At 41.3% G+C, this 21,950-nt stretch overlaps 1 protein-coding gene across 3 annotated transcripts in view; it reads left to right on the top strand.

The window, feature by feature from the left end:
• Window positions 1-21,950, top strand: part of LOC138315674 (GPI ethanolamine phosphate transferase 1-like) — a 62,681-nt gene that overhangs the window by 19,562 nt on the left and 21,169 nt on the right. For all 3 annotated transcript variants that reach the window (XM_069256864.1, XM_069256865.1, XM_069256867.1), the window contains exons 2-16: window positions 135-371; window positions 2,613-2,734; window positions 3,157-3,255; window positions 5,158-5,264; window positions 5,739-5,863; window positions 5,989-6,119; window positions 6,272-6,388; window positions 7,987-8,027; window positions 8,370-8,429; window positions 8,809-8,901; window positions 10,230-10,285; window positions 10,667-10,688; window positions 10,953-11,009; window positions 11,457-11,536; window positions 11,911-12,098. In XM_069256864.1, the coding sequence (XP_069112965.1) occupies window positions 135-371; window positions 2,613-2,734; window positions 3,157-3,255; window positions 5,158-5,264; window positions 5,739-5,863; window positions 5,989-6,119; window positions 6,272-6,388; window positions 7,987-8,027; window positions 8,370-8,429; window positions 8,809-8,901; window positions 10,230-10,285; window positions 10,667-10,688; window positions 10,953-11,009; window positions 11,457-11,536; window positions 11,911-12,098 (1,535 nt within the window). The remainder of the gene's footprint in view (window positions 1-134; window positions 372-2,612; window positions 2,735-3,156; window positions 3,256-5,157; window positions 5,265-5,738; window positions 5,864-5,988; window positions 6,120-6,271; window positions 6,389-7,986; window positions 8,028-8,369; window positions 8,430-8,808; window positions 8,902-10,229; window positions 10,286-10,666; window positions 10,689-10,952; window positions 11,010-11,456; window positions 11,537-11,910; window positions 12,099-21,950) is intronic.

Raw genomic sequence — 21,950 nt, 5'->3', positions numbered from 1 at the left:
TCTTTTTGTTATTGTCATTGATTACTATAATAGTAGATTTCTTCATATTATACATCTAAAATGTACATGTAAAATTAATTTGAAAATATGAGGTTAATATTGTATAGAGTTTTTAAAAAATATGTTCATTTCAGAATCCTGATCATGAGGACATGGGCCCTGATCCTGACTGGCTTGTTTGTTCACATCATTCTTTTCTACTCAATATTTGACATTTATTTCACCTCTCCATTGGTACATGGTATGACACCACATGTATCCAACCAATCTCCTCCTGCAAAAAGACTAGTTCTATTTGTGGCTGATGGTCTCAGAGCAGACAAATTTTTTGAATTTGACAGTGATGGAAAATCAAGGGCTCCATATCTAAGGTACAAATTATATTAATAGGTTATATCATACATGTATTTCAACAATGCAACTTGATAGAAACAGGGATAATTTAAAATCAAATGACTAAACAAGTTGATGTTAATTTATTGATAAAGAATATGTGCACACAGAAATCTTTATTATTAGCTCACCTGGCCCGAAGGGCCGGTGAGCTTATATCATGGCGCGGCGTCCGTCGACCGTCTTTCCGTCAACATTTCCTTTAAATCGCTACTAGTTATAGAGTTCTGCATGGATTGTAACCAAATTTTGGCCACAAGCATCCTTGGGGGAAGGGGAACAGAACTTGTATAAATTTTGGCTCTGACCCCCCGGGGGCAGGAGGGGCGGGGCCCAATAGGGGAAATAGAGGTAAATCCTATAAATCGCTACTTGTCTTAGAGTTCTGTATGGATTGTAACCAAATTTGGCCACAAACATCCTTAGGGGAGGGGGAACAGAACTTGTATAAATTTTGGCTCTGACCCCCCCGGGGCCCAATAGGGGAAATAGAGGTAAATCCTTTAAATCGCTACTTGTCCTAGAGTTCTGCATGGATTGTAACCAAAATTAGCCACAAACATCCTTGGGGGAAGGGGAACAGAACTTGTATAAATTTTGGCTCTGGTCCCCCGGGGTCAGGAGGGGCTACTAGTCATAGATTTCTTCATGGAATGTAACCAAATTTGGCCACAAACATCCTTGGGGGAAGGGGAACAGAACTTGTATAAATTTTTGCTCTGATCCCCCGGGGGCAGGAGGGGCGGGGCCCAATAGGGGAAATAGAGGTAAATCCTTTAAATTGTTACTAGTCATAGAGTTCTGAAATGGAATGTAACCAAATTTGGCCACAAAAATCCTTGGGGAAAGGGGATAGAACTTGTATAAATTTTGGCTCTGGTCCCCCAGGGGCAGAAGGGGCGTGGCCCAATAGGGGAATTATAGGTAAACCCTATAAATCGGTACTTGTCCTAGAGTTCTGCATGGATTGTAACCAAATTTGGCCATAAACATCCTTGGGGGAAGGGGAACAGAACGTGTATAAATTTTGGCTCTAGTCCCCCGGGGGCAGGAGGGGCGGGGCCCAATAGGGGAAATAGAGGTAAATCCTTTAAATCGCTTCTAGTCATAGAGTTCTGAATGGAATGTAATCAAATTTGGCCACAAACATCCTTGGGGGAAGGGGAACAGAACATGTATAAATTTTGGCTCTGGTCCCCTGGGGGCAGGAAGGGCGGGACCCAATAGGGGAAATAGAGGTAAATCCTTTAAATCGCAATCTGATTAAAATACAGATCCTTATTATCACTACGTTAGATAAGAGAATCTGAGGAAGTCCCATTAGGGGTCATGTCCAAATGACCTTTGTAAACGGCCAATCAAATTGCTGCTGGCAAAATTTTGACAGTGAATTTCAGGGGACGAAATAGTTTGAAAATCTGTCAGAATTATTTCCGTGTACGTAGTCATCTCGCCCAAAGAGCACAATAAAGCTAATCGTATTTCTATGCAAGGGCGAAATGGCGTTGTCAATTGACAGAGCAACGTGCAGAAAATGCATCTGATCTAAATTACACGTGGTATAAAGGTCATCCGAACATGACCCTTAATCGGATTTTCTCAGATCCTCTATTGAACGGAGTGGTTATAAGGATCTGTATTTCAATCAGATTGTTTAAATCGCTACTAGTCATAGAGTTCTGAATGGAATGTAACCAAATTTGGCCACAAACATCCTTGGGGGAAGGGGAACAGAACTTGTATAAATTTTGGCTCTGATACCCCGGGGGCAGGAGAGGTGGGGCCCAATAGGGGAAATAGAGATAAATCCTTTAAATCGCTACTTGTCCTAGAGTTTTGCTTGGAATGTGACCAAATTTGGCCATAAACATCCTTGGGGGAAGGGGAACAGACTAGTATAAATTTTGGCTCTGACCCCCTGGGGGCAGGAGGGGTGGGGCCCAATAGGGGATTTAGAGGTTAATATTAAAATTCCTTCAGAAAAGAAACAATGAACCTGTATTCAGAACATTACTTGGCATTACAAACCAGATGAGCGATACAGGCCCTCTGGGCCTCTTGTTAATAATTCACTGATATTAAAGTACTTGTTACTGTTTAAGTCATTCATTGAATAAACTTTAAGAATAAGTTATTCCAATAACAGATAATCAGAGTGAGAATCAATATAAAATATTGCTAGTATTTGTGTAACTAATAATGACTGGTTTTATTTTCAGAACGGTCATAGAGAAAACAGGTGCATGGGGTGTGTCTCACACCCGAGTACCAACTGAGTCCAGACCTGGACATGTGGCCATGATTGCAGGCTTCTATGAAGATGTCAGTGCTGTTGCTAAAGGTATCAAATAATAGATCAAACTTTGGTGAAGGTGTCAGATGAAAGACTGAAATTTGATAATTCAAACCTGGACAGGTTATGGGTTTAAACATTCTTATATAGTAAAATCATCTGATAGAAATGTGATAAAACACCTAAAATGTTGATTGGAAAGAAAAACTTTTCTATGGAAAGCAAAATTGCATAGAGGATTATATAAATTGAAAATGTGCAAGCTAAACGATTTCTAGATTTTGTGTTTATGTTTGTTTTATCAAACATTTTCTGGTTATTTGAAATAAATAAAAAAAGTATTAAAATATGTAGACCATTAGGAACTGATATTGAAATCATTTAGATCTCAAAAATATCAAGTTTTGCTTAATGTTACCAGAGGATAATTGTTTATCATTTTACATAATCTTGTTTTTTTTTCTTTGAAGGATGGAAGGAGAACCCTGTGGAGTTTGACTCTGTTTTCAATGAGAGTCGCAGAACATGGTCCTGGGGCAGCCCTGACATATTACCAATGTTTGCGAAAGGTTACCGAGTCCATAATTTGTTAAAATTAGGCCACACCAATTTGAAACCTAGTTCTTCGGGATTTCCCGCCCCTAAAATGGAAAAGTTAGAAAATAAAATATAAAAAAATTTACCGCCCCTATTTCAGATGCTTGGAAATCCGAAGAACCAATGTCCAATTTTTCCCTTCCCGTTTCTGGTTTGTGGTTTAGACACGCTGAAATCCTTATCACTTGAGCGCTTAAACCAATAAGAAAACGAAAGTTTAAGCGCAAAAGGGAACCAGATTAATTAAAAACGAATGCAAAAATGGCAGGTGTTTATGTTGCAACTGTGAGAACTTTTGACAGAGATGTTGTTCCCTGTACCGTAAGACATTTAAAGATTTGTTCGATTCATCGATATATATCGCTATAATAGCTACTTATAGCTATACAAAACTAGCGAAAAACAACATTTCTGGAGATAAAAATGCTTGCGCTCTAAACCGACTCATGAAACTTGCAGGGAATGTGTATAAGGATGATTTGAACACTATGTAACCACTTTTTGGTTCGAAACAATAGAGCAATAATTAACTTAATTTACTTAATTATACCTCATCAAAACTGCTTTCTGTATGTTTGAATGATCGTTATAAACAATCATTGCAAGTTTCACGAGTCGGTTTTGAGAGGAAGCAACTTTATCTTCAAAAATGTTGTTTACCGTCAGTTTTGTATTGCTATAAATAGCTACTATAGCTTTATATCGCTATTATGGCTATACATTTTTAGGTGCCCAACCTGATTAATGCAATTGAAATTAATATGTCAGATGATATTGAATGCTTCTATAGTTTTGCATGACTAGTCAAGTTATATCTATACTGTGATTTTTAATTTCTAATATATTTACATTTGATTTTGTGTGACTCTAAAACAATCCAATTATTACATTTTCATACTTGAAAATTCTTTTTTTTTTTTAAATGTAAATTTACATAAGAAAAAAAAAGTATTTTCATGTACGCAAATGCTAACCTTTTGTTCTATTGGGTGTGGCAAAATTTTATAGGTTCCCGATATTGTAGATCAAGAATATTTATGATTCTCCTATAGTGTTTTAGTAGAGTTCCACCTGGACAAGAAATAAAAATACTGTTGATTTATAGTATAGATATATTTGAATTTGATAATTAATTTTTTTTTCAATGCCAAGGCATAGTAGTCAGGTATTATTGTTGTTAATAAATGTTGAATTTATCATTATATTGACCAGTTTTTACCTTGTTCTCTTAAAATCTTTGCACATGAACATTGTTCAGACAACAATTAGTCTTTCAGACAACTCAATAGCACAGAGGCCATGGATGTTATTAATGTCTTTTCTTTTGAATCTCAAAACAAAAAATACTATAACCTGCATGTAAATAAAACACAAATATAATGGATTTAGCCTTGTGTTAATGTTTGTATAAATCTTATTCTCATTTTTGATACTGCTCGCCCCATTTTTTTTGGAAAATGAAAATTGGAAAAAAAAAAACCACCCTCTCGCCCATCTTTTTTCCCCCCTAAATCCCTAAGAACTATTTTTCAAATTGGTGTGGCCTTAATTTAAAATTGCTGTTGGTGAAGTTGTACAAGTTATTTCCCTTTTTGTGTCATTTATTCTTTTAAAAATAAGCATATAGACATTCTTCTAATCATTGCCGTGCATTCAGTGTATTACACATGGAAAGCAGAATTTCATTTCCAGTGTAAGGAATATTAAAATTCAATAAATATGATAGCTTAAACAATTCTCAGAATAGGATGAAATGAAAAAAAAAGATTTTGCCAAACAAGCCTTCTTGTTTACAGTAAATGTATGTATCCATTAGTAAGGAGCATGCTTTTTCCTAATATCCATCTTCTTATGCTCCTCCCACAATATTACAGGAGCCAGTGGTGACCATGTGCTGACTGACCAGTATCCATCAGAATTAGAAGATTTTGCTGATTCCGACTCCTCCAAATTAGACACATGGGTGTTTGACCGTGTCAGGGTTAGTGGCATATATTGACTCGATCATCTTTCTACATTTTCTACATTTGGAATAAGATATAAAGAAAAGAACCAACGCTCATCTTGTTTCAAATAGCGGTACACTTGATGGATAGATACCTTGCGGTATTCAGTAGAGCTCCTTCTTATGACGTCACAATGCTATGTATCCATAACATCACAATGTATTTAACAACTGTAACCAATTTGAACCGCAAATGTGTACTTCAGGGTAGATAAAATTTGTAAAAGTCATCCTGATGACGGCTGCCTAGCGGTCGAAACATGTCGACCACATCAATATCCTGACCAAAATAAAGGGAAAAGAACACTTCTTGGATGTTGAGGATCCTTTATTTCTTGATTATATATTTTCTACATTTGTAATAAATGCATTTATTTCATTTAACATGCTCTTAACTTTATTATTTCATTAATGTTGAATTCTAATAATCTTATTTATGTCACATTCCAGACATTATTTAACAAAGCCAGCAGTGATAAGACATTGACAAAACAACTTCACCAGGACAAGATAGTATTTTTTTTCCACCTTCTAGGAATAGACACCAATGGTCACTCTCACAAACCTCAATCCAGGTCAGTAAATCTTCAGGCAAAGTCAATAAATGCATATGTAATCAAGCAAGATTAATTTAATATCACACTATTACTAATATGATTAACATAATTGTTTATCAGTATTGTAATAAAATTGCTTGCAGTGAATACACAGAGAATATACGACTTGTGGATAAAGGAATAAAGGAAATGACTGAGCTGATAGAGATGTATTATAATAAGGACGGAAAAACAGCCTACCTGATGACTGCCGATCACGGCATGACCAACTGGGGTGTGTATAAACAAACTGTTAATTATGGTATATAATTGTTATCTACCCTAGCTAGATATATGTGATCTATGTACTGTCAGAAATGCATTTATGCTGTAAAAACTTTTAATTTATTGATGGTTCACTGTTTTGTTTCTTACTTTTCGTTGTAGGTTCCCATGGAGCTGGACACCCACATGAGACCTTGACCCCGCTTGTTGCATGGGGAGCTGGGGTCAGACAACCAAAGACTAGACAGGAACTATTAGAACAAGACTTATATTCTAAAGGTATTGAATGTGTTTGAAATTCTTGTTTGGTGGCTTTATTAGCTCACCTGGTCCAAAGGACCGAGGTGAGCTTATGGGATACCGCAGCGTCCAGCGTCCGTCGTCCGTCAACAATTGACTTCTTCTCCATAACCACTGGTCGGATTTCAACAAAATTTGACTGGTAGCATCCTTATGGGCTACTAACTGAAAATTGTACAAATGATGGGGCTGACCCCCCGGGGGCCTGAGGGGCGGGGCCAAAAGGGGTCAATTTGGCTATTTCCATATAAACGACTTCTTCTCTGAAACCAAGCATGGGATAGCACCCATAATGCAATGGTAGCATCCTTATAGGGTTTGGATTCAAAATTGTACAAATGATGAGGCTGACCCCCCGGGGGCCTGAGGGGCGGGGTCAAATGGGGTCAATTTGGCTATTTCCATATAAACGACTTCTTCTCTGAAACCAAGCATGGGATAGCACTCATAATGCAATTGTAGCATCCTTATAGGGTGGGGATTCAAAATTGTACAAATGATGGGGCTGACCCCCCGGGGGCCTGAGGGGCGGGGTCAAAAGGGGCCAATTTGGCTATTTCCATATAAACGACTTCTTCTCTGAAACTAAGCATGGTATAGCACCCATAATGCAATGGTAGCATCCTTATAGGGTGGGAATTCAAAATTGTGCAAATGATAGGGCTGACCCCCTCGGGGGTCTGAGGGGCGGGGTCAAAAGCGGTCAATTTGGCTATTTCCATATAAATGACTTCTTCTCTGCAACTAAGCATGGCATAGCACCCATTATGCAATGGTAGCATCCTTATAGGGTGGGGATTCCAAATTGTGCAAATGGTGGGGCTGACCCCCCGGGGGCCTGAGGGGCGGGGTCAAAAGGGGTCAATTTGGCTATTTCCATATAAATGACTTCTTCTCTGAAACTAAGCATGGTATAGCACCCATAATGCAATGGTTACATCCTTATAGGGTTTGGATTCAAAATTTTGCAAATGATGGGGCTGACCCCCCGGGGGCCTGAAGGGTGGGGTCAAAAGGGGTCAATTTAGCTATTTCCATATGAACGACTTCTTCTCTGCAACTAAGAATGGAAGAGCACTTATAATGCAATGGTAGCATCCTTATAGGGTTTGGATTTGAAATTGTACAAATGATAGGGCTTACCCCCTGGCCTTAAACGGCACTATAAACGAGGTCAAAAAGGTCAATTAGGCTACTATTTTCATATAAATTACTTTGTCTGAACCTATGTCTTGGATAGCATATTTGTATGGTATCAATAGCATCATTGTATGGTTGTGATTCAAAATTAAACTTTGGGAGTCAATTTTGCTTATTTTTCTAATTGTCAGAGTCTTGTGATAATTACTAACAAAAAACCAGATGAGCGATACAGGCCCTCTGGGCCTCTTGTTTAAGGAAAGTGATAACTGTGGTGTTAACTGTGTCAATGTAATAATTGAAAATCAATTTTTAAAATATTGAAAAATTAGCTCTTCAACATTATCTTGTTGCAATGGTATACTAATTCCTTTTTTCCAATTACTCTTTTTCTAATATTATAATTTTTATTGGTCTTCATTGTTTCTGTGTTTTAGAATGGAATTTAGACCATCTAATGAGATCAGATGTGGAACAGGTAAATTGTGTGTATAGTATCTAGTAATCATATAAATACAGCTATCATCATTTTACACTTACATGTATGTTATACAGTATTGTACAATAGAACAATCATTATAAAGTATTGTTATGTAACACAACCATAAATTGATTTACATTAGATGAGTCAATACACATGATGTTCCAATTATATTAACAATTCAGATAGACACTTTTCACTCAATTTGGTAGAATAAATCAGAGCTAAGAGCTCATTAATAACTAAATGAATTAATTAAATATACATTGTAAAATTACATTATAATATCACTGTATTATTAATAATTAGATAATGTTAATTATTAATGATCATTACCAGGCTGATATTGCCCCACTGATGGCTTGTCTTATTGGGATCCCCTACCCAGTCAACTCGGTGGTAAGACAGACACTCTAATATCATAATAATTTTATTATTGGTCATGTTTTAAATCTTGTTATATTTCTTATTTTTTTGGCCTTCAATAATAGTTTATTCAATTTGATTAAAATGCGAAAGTAATCAATAATAAAGTGTTATTAAATTTGTTATTAATATTTTAAGTACAAAATGTAATTGATAATTAAAAGAGGTCATGTTTGTCATATGCTTTCTGCTTTAAGTTAATCAACACTTGATATTGTTTGATAAATGAACTTTTATCAACTGTATCAAAGAATTAAAAGGAATTTTATTGTTGAATGATTTGCAATTGTATTGTAATAATTAAATTATTTTCTAGTCATCATTTTGAAAATTATTCATGTATGTTACCCAGGGCACCCTTCCTTTAGATTATTTAGATGTTGATGATCAGCAGAAATCTCGGAGTTTATTTGCCAACGCTAAACAGATTCTATCTCAGTTCCAGGTAGGTTGTTTTATTTACACTGTGATATCGATAGAAGTTTTTCTTGGCCTGTTTTGTTGCATTTCGATCTACCAGAGTTACTTCCCTTCGCTTAACTCTTGTAGATCAGAATGATTTTGCTGACATAGTGATGAATCAACTGCAGATTTTGTATCTTGGTTGATTTTGTTGATAATGTGACAATCTAATTAAAATTAGATCTTCAATGCCACTCTCCTAATTAGGGCCCCACATCGAGATGCGGGTGCCCTATAGTAATCAGGTTGTCCATCCGTCCGTCCGTCCGTCCGTCCGTCCGTCCGTCTGTCCGTTTTTTTTCTTTTGCACATTAATGATGGAAGGGAGTGGAGTATTTTCCCCATATTTTACATGATGATTCCCCATCCATCCTAGATCTGCTTGGTAATTTTTTCAGGCTGAAATTAAATTAAAAAATCGGCCATCTTGGATTTTAACATTTAAAAAAATCACAATGTTGTTGCTCTTAACTGATAAACATTTTGTTATAACATTATGATGCAAAGTTGTTCAGAATTAAACAAGGAATTAATCATGGGGTCACTGCATCAAAGGTTGTGGACACATTTTCCATTTTTGGACTTATTAACAATTTGTTATGACATAATAAATAAAATTATTCATTGCTTAATATATTAATTAAAGTCAATATGATTTGAATCAAAATGGCTACATGATATGATTAGAATCAAAAAGGCTGCAAATCAGTCATCTTGGCACGTCAGACACATAGCGGGGCCCTTTCTGACGTGTCAGTGTTCTAGTTATTATTAGACTGGGTGCTCGGGTGGTGTAGCGGATAAGCCACTCGCTTCCCACCTAGCTGCCCGGGGTTCAATCCCTGGAACAGATGTAAGAAGGTTAGGGATTACCTAGCTGCACGATAACATGGGTTTTCTTCTGTTAATCTGGTTTCCTCCCACACAAAGTAAGACCTTGTCCGCTTATATTCGGGCCATCAAGAGTGATTTACATTAAGTTGTATAACTTGTTTCTTAATTGATGTAAAATAAATAAAGTTTATATTTTAGTAAGATTGATAATGTGATGACTTGAGTGTATAGAAAATGCCTCTTGGTCTGTTTTGTTGACAAGGTGTGTTAAATTGAGTGTAGAATTGGTCTGGTAATTATTATTTAATATTGTTTTTGCCAAATCTTGGTCAACAGAACTTGTAACACAAGGTGCCAAGTTCTTGTACACGAGAGACGTACATGTTTGTTTTATCATTTTATCACATACATAACTTAAATAAGAAAAAGTGTTTTTTTTTTTGTTTTTTGTAATTTAAATTCAAATTTTGATTGCAGATTAAGATGGAACAGAGAAAACAAACAACCTTATCAATGACCTTTAGACCTTATAGGTGAGTCATAAGGATTGTAATGTCATGTTTATTAATCTTTTGTTGTTAATAAAGAAATGTAACTGGACATTCAATTAAAGTTTAAACTACAAGGTATTATAATTATGCTAGATATTTAAGGATTATCTTTAAGATGTGACTGTTCATCTAATTGCATTTAATCTTAACATTTACCATAAAATAATAATAAAAAAGCTCAATTTGTTGTACATGTACTTGTAACTGTTTCTAATGCTAACATCAGCACATCGTACATCAATGAGAGAGTTCCATACATTTTTCCCCACATGAGTTGTTTGTTTGATTTCTATTTGTTAATATAATATTTTTTTTTAATAATTTAAACACATGCTTTAGACTACATTCTCTATATAATTACAGTGAGTTGACCCCTGCCTTACAAGTGAGTAATCAATTTCATTAGAAATAGTTTTATTACATCAAAGAAGTTTCATTTAATTCTATTATGTCTGAATGTAGGATAGGGTAAGTCTATTTAAGGTAAAACCTGTCGCATGCTTAACTTGTATTTTTGTATTAATTATGTGTGGGCAAACGCTATGTATCATTTAGTAAAATATCAAGGAGATTAATTCTTCATTACACAAATAATCATTTCATTACAATCATTGGAATTGTTGGTTTTCATGAAAATATCCTATTTCAGACTAAAATGATCAGATCCATTAACAAGTTGAATCAGGAAGGGAAATTCATTGCAGCAGTAAGTTACAATACTGTTAATTTATTATGTATCATAAAGTAGCTTGCCATGGCAGGTACTTTTGCAGGTATATTGTATGTGTACTAACTGTTACCTAGATATTCAATTGCGATCTATCTTTGAAATAAAATTTGGACCCTGTAAAATTTAAAGTGATATTTCTAGTGGGTTCACAATGATAAAGCAACTGATACACAGGCAGTAGTTGTAAGGGATTTGTGTTTTAAAAAGGAGTTCAGATTAAAACAAGAACCCTCAGCTGGTAACATGAAATCAGAAATAAATATGAAGATCAAAACATATTTTTGATCTAGGAAAACTCTTATCCAGGTTTGACAATTCATGTTTTATTGTTTGAAAATTAAGATGGGTGCAGTTGTCAAGTTTATTTTAATTTACTACTTTTGTTTTGATAGAAGATTTATTTCAATGCGTTAATAATTACAGATAAAGGAGAGTAAGAAACTCATCCAACTTGCCTTACAAGGCCTAAGTTATTATCAGACATATGACAGATTTTTTCTGGGGTAAGTATGCAAATTGATGAGGTTTAGATGGGTTTACTTTAAGTGTCCTTACTTTTGGCTGTTCAGTGATTTAATTGCTAAAATATTGTTGTGAGGACACTGGGCGAGTAGGGGTTCCAAGGAGTTGGGTTTCACCTCTTGGGAGTCAACTTGAACTAGTATTCGGACGTATCATACAAACCCGTAAACTACGCCTGCCTATATCAGCACTTTATGCACATTAAGAATATTCACCACAATATCTTGACAATAAGTGCTTCAGCCATCATAATAAGGAGTAAAACCTTATATCATTTATTTACCTGCCTCCTGACTTGAGGAACTTGTAAGAATTATTTAATACATATAACTATCTTTGAACTTTCTTATTTCAGTGTAAGCATTGCCAGTAGTTTTGTTGGCTGGGTGATGTACATCCTGGTTTTGGTTGTCAAGGAACACACAGATGTTGTCAAGGTCAGAGTAAAGCTTGTCACTCTCCACCAGCCTGTACTTCTGAGGAAGGAGGTAATCATTGGTGGTTACAGCACTGTGGGGGCCCTGGTCATCATCCTACTGTCAGGTAATACATCATTGGTGGTTACAGTACTGTGGGGGCTCTGGTCATCATCCTACTGTCAGGTAATACATCATTGGTGGTTACAGTACTGCGGGGCCCTGGTCATCATCCTACTGTCAGGTAATACATCATTGGTGGTTACAGTACTGTGGGGGCCCTGGTCATCATCCTACTGTCAGGTAATACATCATTGGTGGTTACAGTACTGTGGGGGCCCTGGTCATCATCCTACTGTCAGGTAATACATCATTGGTGGTTACAGTACTGTGGGGGCCCTGGTCATCATCCTACTGTCAGGTAATACATCATTGGTGGTTACAATACTGCGGGGCCCTGATCATCATCCTATTGTCAGGTAATACATCATTGGTGGTTACAGTACTGTGGGGGCCCTGGTCATCATCCTACTGTCAGGTAATACATCATTGGTGGTTACAGTACTGCGGGGCCCTGGTCATCATCCTACTGTCAGGTAATACATCATTGGTGGTTACAGTACTGTGGGGGTCCTGGTCATCATCCTACTGTCAGGTAATACATCATTGGTGGTTACAGTACTGTGGGGGCCCTGGTCATCATCCTACTGTCAGGTAATACATCATTGGTGGTTACAGCACTGTGGGGGCCCTGGTCATCATCCTACTGTCAGGTAATACATCATTGGTGGTTACAGTACTGTGGGGGCCCTGGTCATCATCCTACTGTCAGGTAATACATCATTGGTGGTTACAGTACTGCGGGGCCCTGGTCATCATCCTATTGTCAGGTAATACATCATTGGTGGTTACAGTACTGTGGGGGCCCTGGTCATCATCCTATTGTCGGGTAATACATCATTGGTGGTTACAGTACTGTGGGGCCCTGGTCATCATCCTACTGTCAGGTAATACATCATTGGTGGTTACAGTACTGTGGGGGCCCTGGTCATCATCCTACTGTCAGGTAATACATCATTGGTGGTTACAGTACTGCAGGGGCCTGATCATCATCCTACTGTCAGGTAATACATCATTGGTGGTTACAGTACTGTGGGGGCCCTGGTCATCATCCTACTGTCAGGTAATACATCATTGGTGGTTACAGTACTGTGGGGGCCCTGGTCATCATCCTACTGTCAGGTAATACATCATTGGTGGTTACAGTACTGTGGGGGTCCTGGTCATCATCCTACTGTCAGGTAATACATCATTGGTGGTTACAGTACTGTGGGGGCCCTGGTCATCATCCTACTGTCAGGTAATACATCATTGGAGGTTACAGTACTGTGGGGGTCCTGCTCATCATTCTACTGTCAGGTAATACATTATTGGTGGTTACAGTACTGTAGGGGGTCCTGGTCATCATCCTACTGTCAGGTAATACATCATTGGTGGTTACAGTACTGTGGGGGCCCTGGTCATCATCCTACTGTCAGGTCATACATCATTGGTGGTTACAGTACTGTGGGGGCCCTGGTCATCATACTACTGTCAGGTAATACATCATTGGTGGTTACAGTACTGTGGGGGCCCTGGTCATACTGTCTGGTCATCATCCTACTGTCAGGTAATACATCATTGGTGGTTACAGTACTGTGGGGGCCCTGGTCATCATCCTACTGCCAGGTAATACATACATCATTGGTGGTTACAGTACTGTGGGGGCCCTTGTCATCATCCTACTGTCAGGTAATACATTATTGGTGGTTACAGTACTGTGGGGGCCCTGGTCATCATCCTACTGTCAGGTAATACATCATTGGTGGTTACAGTACTGTGGGGGTCCTGGTCATCATCCTACTGTCAGGTCATACATCATTGGTGGTTACAGTACTGTGGGGTCCTGGTCATCGTCCTACTGTCAGGTAATACATCATTGGTGGTTACAGTACTGTGGGGGCCCTGGTCATCTTCCTACTGTCAGGTAATACATCATTGGTGGTTACATTACTGTGGGGGTCCTGGTCATCGTCCTATTGTCCTGTAATACATCATTGGTGATTACAGTACTGCGGGGGCCCTGGTCATCGTCCTACTGTCAGGTAATACATCATTGGTGGTTACAGTACTGTGGGGGCCCTGGTCATCATCCTATTGTCAGGTAGTACATCATTGGTGGTTACAGTACTGTGGGGGCCCTGGTCATCATCCTACTGTCAGGTAATACATCATTGGTGGTTACAGTACTGTGGGGGTCCTGGTCATCATCCTACTGTCAGGTAATACATCATTGGTGATTACAGTACTGTGGGGGCCCTGGTCATCATCCTACTGTCAGGTAATACATCATTGGTGGTTACAGCACTGTGGGGGCCCTGGTCATCTACTACTGTCAGGTCATACATCATTGGTGGTTACAGTACTGTGGGGGCCCTGGTCATCATACTACTGTCAGGTAATACATCATTGGTGGTTACAGTACTGTGGGGGCCCTGCATGTTCATCATCCTACTGTCAGGTAATGCATCATTAACTGTACTGTGGGGGCCCTGGTCATCATCCTACTGTCAGGTAATACATCATTGGAGGTTACAGTACTTTGGGGGCCCTGGTCATCATCCTATTGTCAGGTTATACATCGTAGGTTGTTACTGTACTGTGGGGGCCCTGGTCATCATCCTACTGTCAAGTAATACATCATTGGTGGTTACAGTACTTTGGGGGCCCTGGTCTAATCCTACTGTCAGGTAATACATCATTGGTGGTATAGTACTGCGGGGCCCTGGTCATCATACTACTGTTAGGTAATACATCATTGGTGGTTACAGTACTGTGGGGGCCCTAATCATCCTACTGTCAGGTAATACATCATTAGAGGTTACAGTACTGTGGGGGCCCTGGTCATCATCCTACTGTCAGGTAATACATCATTGGTGGTTACAATTCTGTGGGGGCCCTGGTCTAATCCTGCTGTCAGGTATTACATCATTGGTGGTTACAGTACTGTGGGGGTTCTGGTCATCATCCTACTGTCAGGTAATACATCATTGGTGGTTACAGTTCTGTGGGGGCCCTGGTCTAATCCTACTGTCAGGTAATACATTATTGGTGGTTACAGTACTGTGGGGGCCCTGGTCATCATCCTACTGTCAGGTAATACATCATTGGTGGTTACAGTACTGTGGGGGTCCTGGTCATCATCCTACTGTCAGGTCATACATCATTGGTGGTTACAGTACTGTGGGGTCCTGGTCATCGTCCTACTGTCAGGTAATACATCATTGGTGGTTACAGTACTGTGGGGGCCCTGGTCATCTTCCTACTGTCAGGTAATACATCATTGGTGGTTACAGTACTGTGGGGGTCCTGGTCATCATCCTACTGTCAGGTAATACATCATTGGTGGTTACAGTACTGTGGGGGCCCTGGTCATCATCCTACTGTCAGGTAATACATCATTGGTGGTTACAGTACTGTGGGGGCCCTGGTCATCATCCTACTGTCAGGTAATACATCATTGGTGGTTACAGCACTGTGGGGGCCCTGGTCATCATCCTACTGTCAGGTCATACATCATTGGTGGTTACAGTACTGTGGGGGCCCTGCATGTTCATCATCCTACTGTCAGGTAATACATCATTAACAGTACTGTGGGGGCCCTGGTCATCATCCTACTGTCAGGTAATACATCATTGGAGGTTACAGTACTTTGGGGGCCCTGGTCATCATCCTATTGTCAGGTTATACATCGTAGGTTGTTACTGTACTGTGGGGGCCTGGTCATCATCCTACTGTCAAGTAATACATCATTGGTGGTTACAGTACTTTGGGGGCCCTGGTCTAATCCTACTGTCAGGTAATGCATCATTGGTGGTTACAGTACTGCGGAGCCCTGGTCATCATACTACTGTCAGGTAATACATCATTGGTGGTTACAGTACTGTGGGGGCCCTGGTCTAATCCTACTGTCAGGTAATGCATCATTGGTGGTACAGTACTGCGGGAGCCGGCCTGGTCATCATACTACTGTCAGGTAATACATCATTGGTGGTTACAGTACTGTGGGGGCCCTGGTCATCATCCTACTGTCAGGTAATACATCATTAGAGGTTACAGTACTGTTGGGGCCCTGGTCATCATCCTACTGTCAGGTAATACATCATTGGTGTGGTTACAATTCTGTGGGGGCCCTGGTCTAATCTTGCTGTCAGGTAATACATCATTGGTGGTTACAGTACTGTGGGGGCCCTGGTCATCAACCTACTGTCAGGTAATACATCATTGGTGGTTACAGTACTGCGGGGCCCTGGTCATCATCCTGTCATCATGTCAGGTAATACATCATTGGTGGTTACAGTTCTGTGGGGGCCCTGGTCTAATCCTAATGTCAGTAATACATCATTGGTGGTTACAGTACTGTGGGGGTTCTGGTCATCATCCTACTGTCAGGTAATACATCATTGGTGGTTACAGTACTGTGGGGGCTCAGGTCATCATCCTACTGTCAGGTAATACATCATTGGTGGTTACAGTACTGTGGGGGCCCTGGTCATCATCCTACTGTCAGGTAATACATCATTGGTGGTTACAGTACTGTGGGAGCCCTTGTCATCATCCTACTGTCAGGTTATACATCATTGGTGGTTACAGTATGTGGGGGCCTGGTCATCATCCTACTGTCAGGTAATACCTCATTGGTGGTTACAGTAATGTGGGGGCCTTGTCATCATCCTACTGTCAGGTAATACATCATTGGTGGTTACAGTACTGTGGGGGCCCTGGTCATCATCCTACTGTCAGGTCATACATCATTGGTGGTTACAGTACTGTGGGGCCCTGGTCATCATCCTACTGTCAGGTAATACATCATTGGTGGTTACAGTACTGTGGGGGCCCTAATCATCCTACTGTCAGGTCATACATCATTGGTGGTTACAGTACTGTGGGGCCCTGGTCATCATCCTACTGTCAGGTAATACATCATTGGTGGTTACAGTACTGTGGGGGGTCTGGTCATCATCCTACTGTCAGGTCATACATCATTGGTGGTTACAGTACTGTGGGGGTCCTGGTCATCGTCCTACTGTCAGGTAATACATCATTGGTGGTTACAGTACTGTGGGGGCCCTGGTCATCTTCCTACTGTCAGGTAATACATCATTGGTGGTTACATTACTGTGGGGGTCCTGGTCATCGTCCTATTGTCCTGTAATACATCATTGGTGATTACAGTACTGCGGGGGCCCTGGTCATCATCCTACTGTCAGGTAATACATCATTGGTGGTTACAGTACTGTGGGGGCCCTGGTCATCATCCTATTGTCAGGTTATACATCATTGGTGGTTACAGTACTGCGGGGCCCTGGTCATCATCCTACTGTCAGGTAATACATCATTGGTGGTTACAGTACTGTGGGGGTCCTGGTCATCATCCTACTGTCAGGTAATACATCATTGGTGGTTACAGTACTGTGGGGGTCCTGGTCATCATCCTACTGTCAGGTAATACATCATTGGTGATTACAGTACTGTGGGGGCCCTGGTCATCATCCTACTGTCAGGTAATACATCATTGGTGGTTACAGCACTGTGGGGGCCCTGGTCATCATCCTACTGTCAGGTCATACATCATTGGTGGTTACAGTACTGTGGGGGCCCTGGTCATCATACTACTGTCAGGTAATACATCATTGGTGGTTACAGTACTGTGGGGGCCCTGCATGTTCATCATCCTACTGTCAGGTAATGCATCATTAACTGTACTGTGGGGGCCCTGGTCATCATCCTACTGTCAGGTAATACATCATTGGAGGTTACAGTACTTTGGGGGCCCTGGTCATCATCCTATTGTCAGGTTATACATCGTAGGTTGTTACTGTACTGTGGGGGCCCTGGTCATCATCCTACTGTCAAGTAATACATCATTGGTGGTTACAGTACTTTGGGGGCCCTGGTCTAATCCTACTGTCAGGTAATACATCATTGGTGGTACAGTACTGCGGGGCCCTGGTCATCATACTACTGTTAGGTAATACATCATTGGTGGTTACAGTACTGTGGGGGCCCTAATCATCCTACTGTCAGGTAATACATCATTAGAGGTTACAGTACTGTGGGGGCCCTGGTCATCATCCTACTGTCAGGTAATACATCATTGGTGGTTACAATTCTGTGGGGGCCCTGGTCTAATCCTGCTGTCAGGTATTACATCATTGGTGGTTACAGTACTGTGGGGGTTCTGGTCATCATCCTACTGTCAGGTAATACATCATTGGTGGTTACAGTTCTGTGGGGGCCCTGGTCTAATCCTACTGTCAGGTAATACATTATTGGTGGTTACAGTACTGTGGGGGCCCTGGTCATCATCCTACTGTCAGGTAATACATCATTGGTGGTTACAGTACTGTGGGGGTCCTGGTCATCATCCTACTGTCAGGTCATACATCATTGGTGGTTACAGTACTGTGGGGTCCTGGTCATCGTCCTACTGTCAGGTAATACATCATTGGTGGTTACAGTACTGTGGGGGCCCTGGTCATCTTCCTACTGTCAGGTAATACATCATTGGTGGTTACATTACTGTGGGGGTCCTGGTCATCGTCCTATTGTCCTGTAATACATCATTGGTGATTACAGTACTGCTGGGGCCCTGGTCATCGTCCTACTGTCAGGTAATACATCATTGGTGGTTACAGTACTGTGGGGGCCCTGGTCATCATCCTATTGTCAGATAATACATCATTGGTGGTTACAGTACTGCGGGGCCCTGGTCATCATCCTACTGTCAGGTAATACATCATTGGTGGTTACAGTACTGTGGGGGTCCTGGTCATCATCCTACTGTCAGGTAATACATCATTGGTGGTTACAGTACTGTGGGGGTCCTGGTCATCATCCTACTGTCAGGTAATACATCATTGGTGATTACAGTACTGTGGGGGCCCTGGTCATCTTCCTACTGTCAGGTAATACATCATTGGTGGTTACAGTACTGTGGGGGTCCTGGTCATCATCCTACTGTCAGGTAATACATCATTGGTGGTTACAGTACTGTGGGGGCCCTGGTCATCATCCTACTGTCAGGTAATACATCATTGGTGGTTACAGTACTGTGGGGGCCCTGGTCATCATCCTACTGTCAGGTAATACATCATTGGTGGTTACAGCACTGTGGGGGCCCTGGTCATCATCCTACTGTCAGGTCATACATCATTGGTGGTTACAGTACTGTGGGGGCCCTGCATGTTCATCATCCTACTGTCAGGTAATGCATCATTAACTGTACTGTGGGGGCCCTGGTCATCATCCTACTGTCAGGTAATACATCATTGGAGGTTACAGTACTTTGGGGGCCCTGGTCATCATCCTACATTGTCAGGTTATACATCGTAGGTTGTTACTGTACTGTGGGGGCCCTGGTCATCATCCTACTGTCAAGTAATACATCATTGGTGGTTACAGTACTTTGGGGGCCCTGGTCTAATCCTACTGTCAGGTAATACATCATTGGTGGTATAGTACTGCGGGGCCCTGGTCATCATACTACTGTTAGGTAATACATCATTGGTGGTTACAGTACTGTGGGGGCCCTAATCATCCTACTGTCAGGTAATACATCATTAGAGGTTACAGTACTGTGGGGGCCCTGGTCATCATCCTACTGTCAGGTAATACATCATTGGTGGTTACAATTCTGTGGGGGCCCTGGTCTAATCCTGCTGTCAGGTATTACATCATTGGTGGTTACAGTACTGTGGGGGTTTTGGTCATCATCCTACTGTCAGGTAATACATCATTGGTGGTTACAGTTCTGTGGGGGCCCCTGTCTAATCCTACTGTCAGGTAATACATATTGGTGGTTACAGTACTGTGGGGGCCCTGGTCATCATCCTACTGTCAGGTTTATACATCATTGGTGGTTACAGTTACTGTGGGGGTCCTGGGTCATCATCCTACTGTCAGGTCATACATCATTGGTGGTTACAGTACTTCGGGGTCCTGGTCATCGTCCTACTGTCAGGTAATACATCATTGGTGGTTACAGTACTGTGGGGGCCCTGGTCATCTTCCTACTGTCAGGTAATACATCATTGGTGGTTTACATTACTGTGGGGGTCCTGGTCATCGTCCTATTGTTCCTGTAATACATCATTGGTGATTACAGTACTGCTGGGGCCCTGGTCATCGTCCTACTGTCAGGTAATACATCATTGGTGGTTACAGTACTGTGGGGGCCCTGGTCATCATCCTATTGTCAGATAATACATCATTGGTGGTTACAGTACTGCGGGGCCCTGGTCATCATCCTACTGTCAGGTAATACATCATTGGTGGTTACAGTACTGTGGGGGTCCTGGTCATCATCCTACTGTCAGGTAATACATCATTGGTGGTTACAGTACTGTGGGGGTCCTGGTCATCATCCTACTGTCAGGTAATACATCATTGGTGATTACAGTACTGTGGGGGCCCTGGTCATCTTCCTACTGTCAGGTAATACATCATTGGTGGTTACAGTACTGTGGGGGTCCTGGTCATCATCCTACTGTCAGGTAATACATCATTGGTGGTTACAGTACTGTGGGGGCCCTGGTCATCATCCTACTGTCAGGTAATACATCATTGGTGGTTACAGTACTGTGGGGGCCCTGGTCATCATCCTACTGTCAGGTAATACATCATTGGTGGTTACAGCACTGTGGGGGCCCTGGTCATCATCCTACTGTCAGGTCATACATCATTGGTGGTTACAGTACTGTGGGGGCCCTGCATGTTCATCATCCTACTGTCAGGTAATACATCATTAACTGTACTGTGGGGGCCCTGGTCATCATCCTACTGTCAGGTAATACATCATTGGAGGTTACAGTACTTTGGGGGCCCTGGTCATCATCCTATTGTCAGGTTATACATCGTAGGTTGTTACTGTACTGTGGGGGCCCTGGTCATCATCCTACTGTCAAGTAATACATCATTGGTGGTTACAGTACTTTGGGGGCCCTGGTCTAATCCTACTGTCAGGTAATGCATCATTGGTGGTTACAGTACTGTGGGGGCCCTGGTCATCATCCTACTGTCAGGTAATACATCATTGGTGGTTACAGTACTGTGGGGGCCCTGGTCATCATCCTACTGTCAGGTAATACATCATTGGTGGTTACAGTACTGTGGGGGCCCTGGTCATCATCCTACTGTCAGGTAATACATCATTGGTGGTTACAGTACTGTGGGGCCCTGGTCATCATCCTACTGTCAGGTAATACATCATTGGTGGTTACAGTACTGTGGGGGCCCTGGTCATCATCCTACTGTCAGGTAATACATCATTGGTGGTTACAGTACTGTGGGGGCCCTGGTCATCATCCTACTGTCAGGTAATACATCATTGGTGGTTACAGTACTGTGGGGGCCCTGGTCATCATCCTACTGTCAGGTAATACATCATTGGTGGTTACAGTACTGTGGGGGCCCTGGTCATCTACTGTCAGGTAATACATCATTGGTGGTTACAGTACTGCGGGGCCCTGGTCAATCCTACTGTCAGGTAATACATCATTGGTGGTTACAGTACTGTGGGGGTTCTGGTCATCATCCTACTGTCAGGTAATACATCATTGGTGGTTACAGTACTGTGGGGGCCCTGGTCATAATCCTACTGTCAGGTAATACATCATTGGTGGTTACAGTACTGTGGGGGCCCTAATCATCCTACTGTCAGGTCATACATCATTGGTGGTTACAGTACTGTGGGGCCCTGGTCATCATCCTACTGTCAGGTAATACATCATTGGTGGTTACAGTACTGTGGGGGCCCTGGTCATCATCCTACTGTCAGGTAATACATCATTGGTACGGGCTGTGGGGGCCCTGGTCATCATCCTACTGTCAGGTAATACATCATTGGTGGTTACAGTACTGTGGGGGCCCTGGTCATCAT

This window comes from Argopecten irradians, chromosome 2, assembly GCF_041381155.1.
Source record: "Argopecten irradians isolate NY chromosome 2, Ai_NY, whole genome shotgun sequence".
Taxonomy (NCBI): domain Eukaryota; kingdom Metazoa; phylum Mollusca; class Bivalvia; order Pectinida; family Pectinidae; genus Argopecten; species Argopecten irradians.
This window is presented reverse-complemented; position numbering and strand designations above follow the sequence as displayed.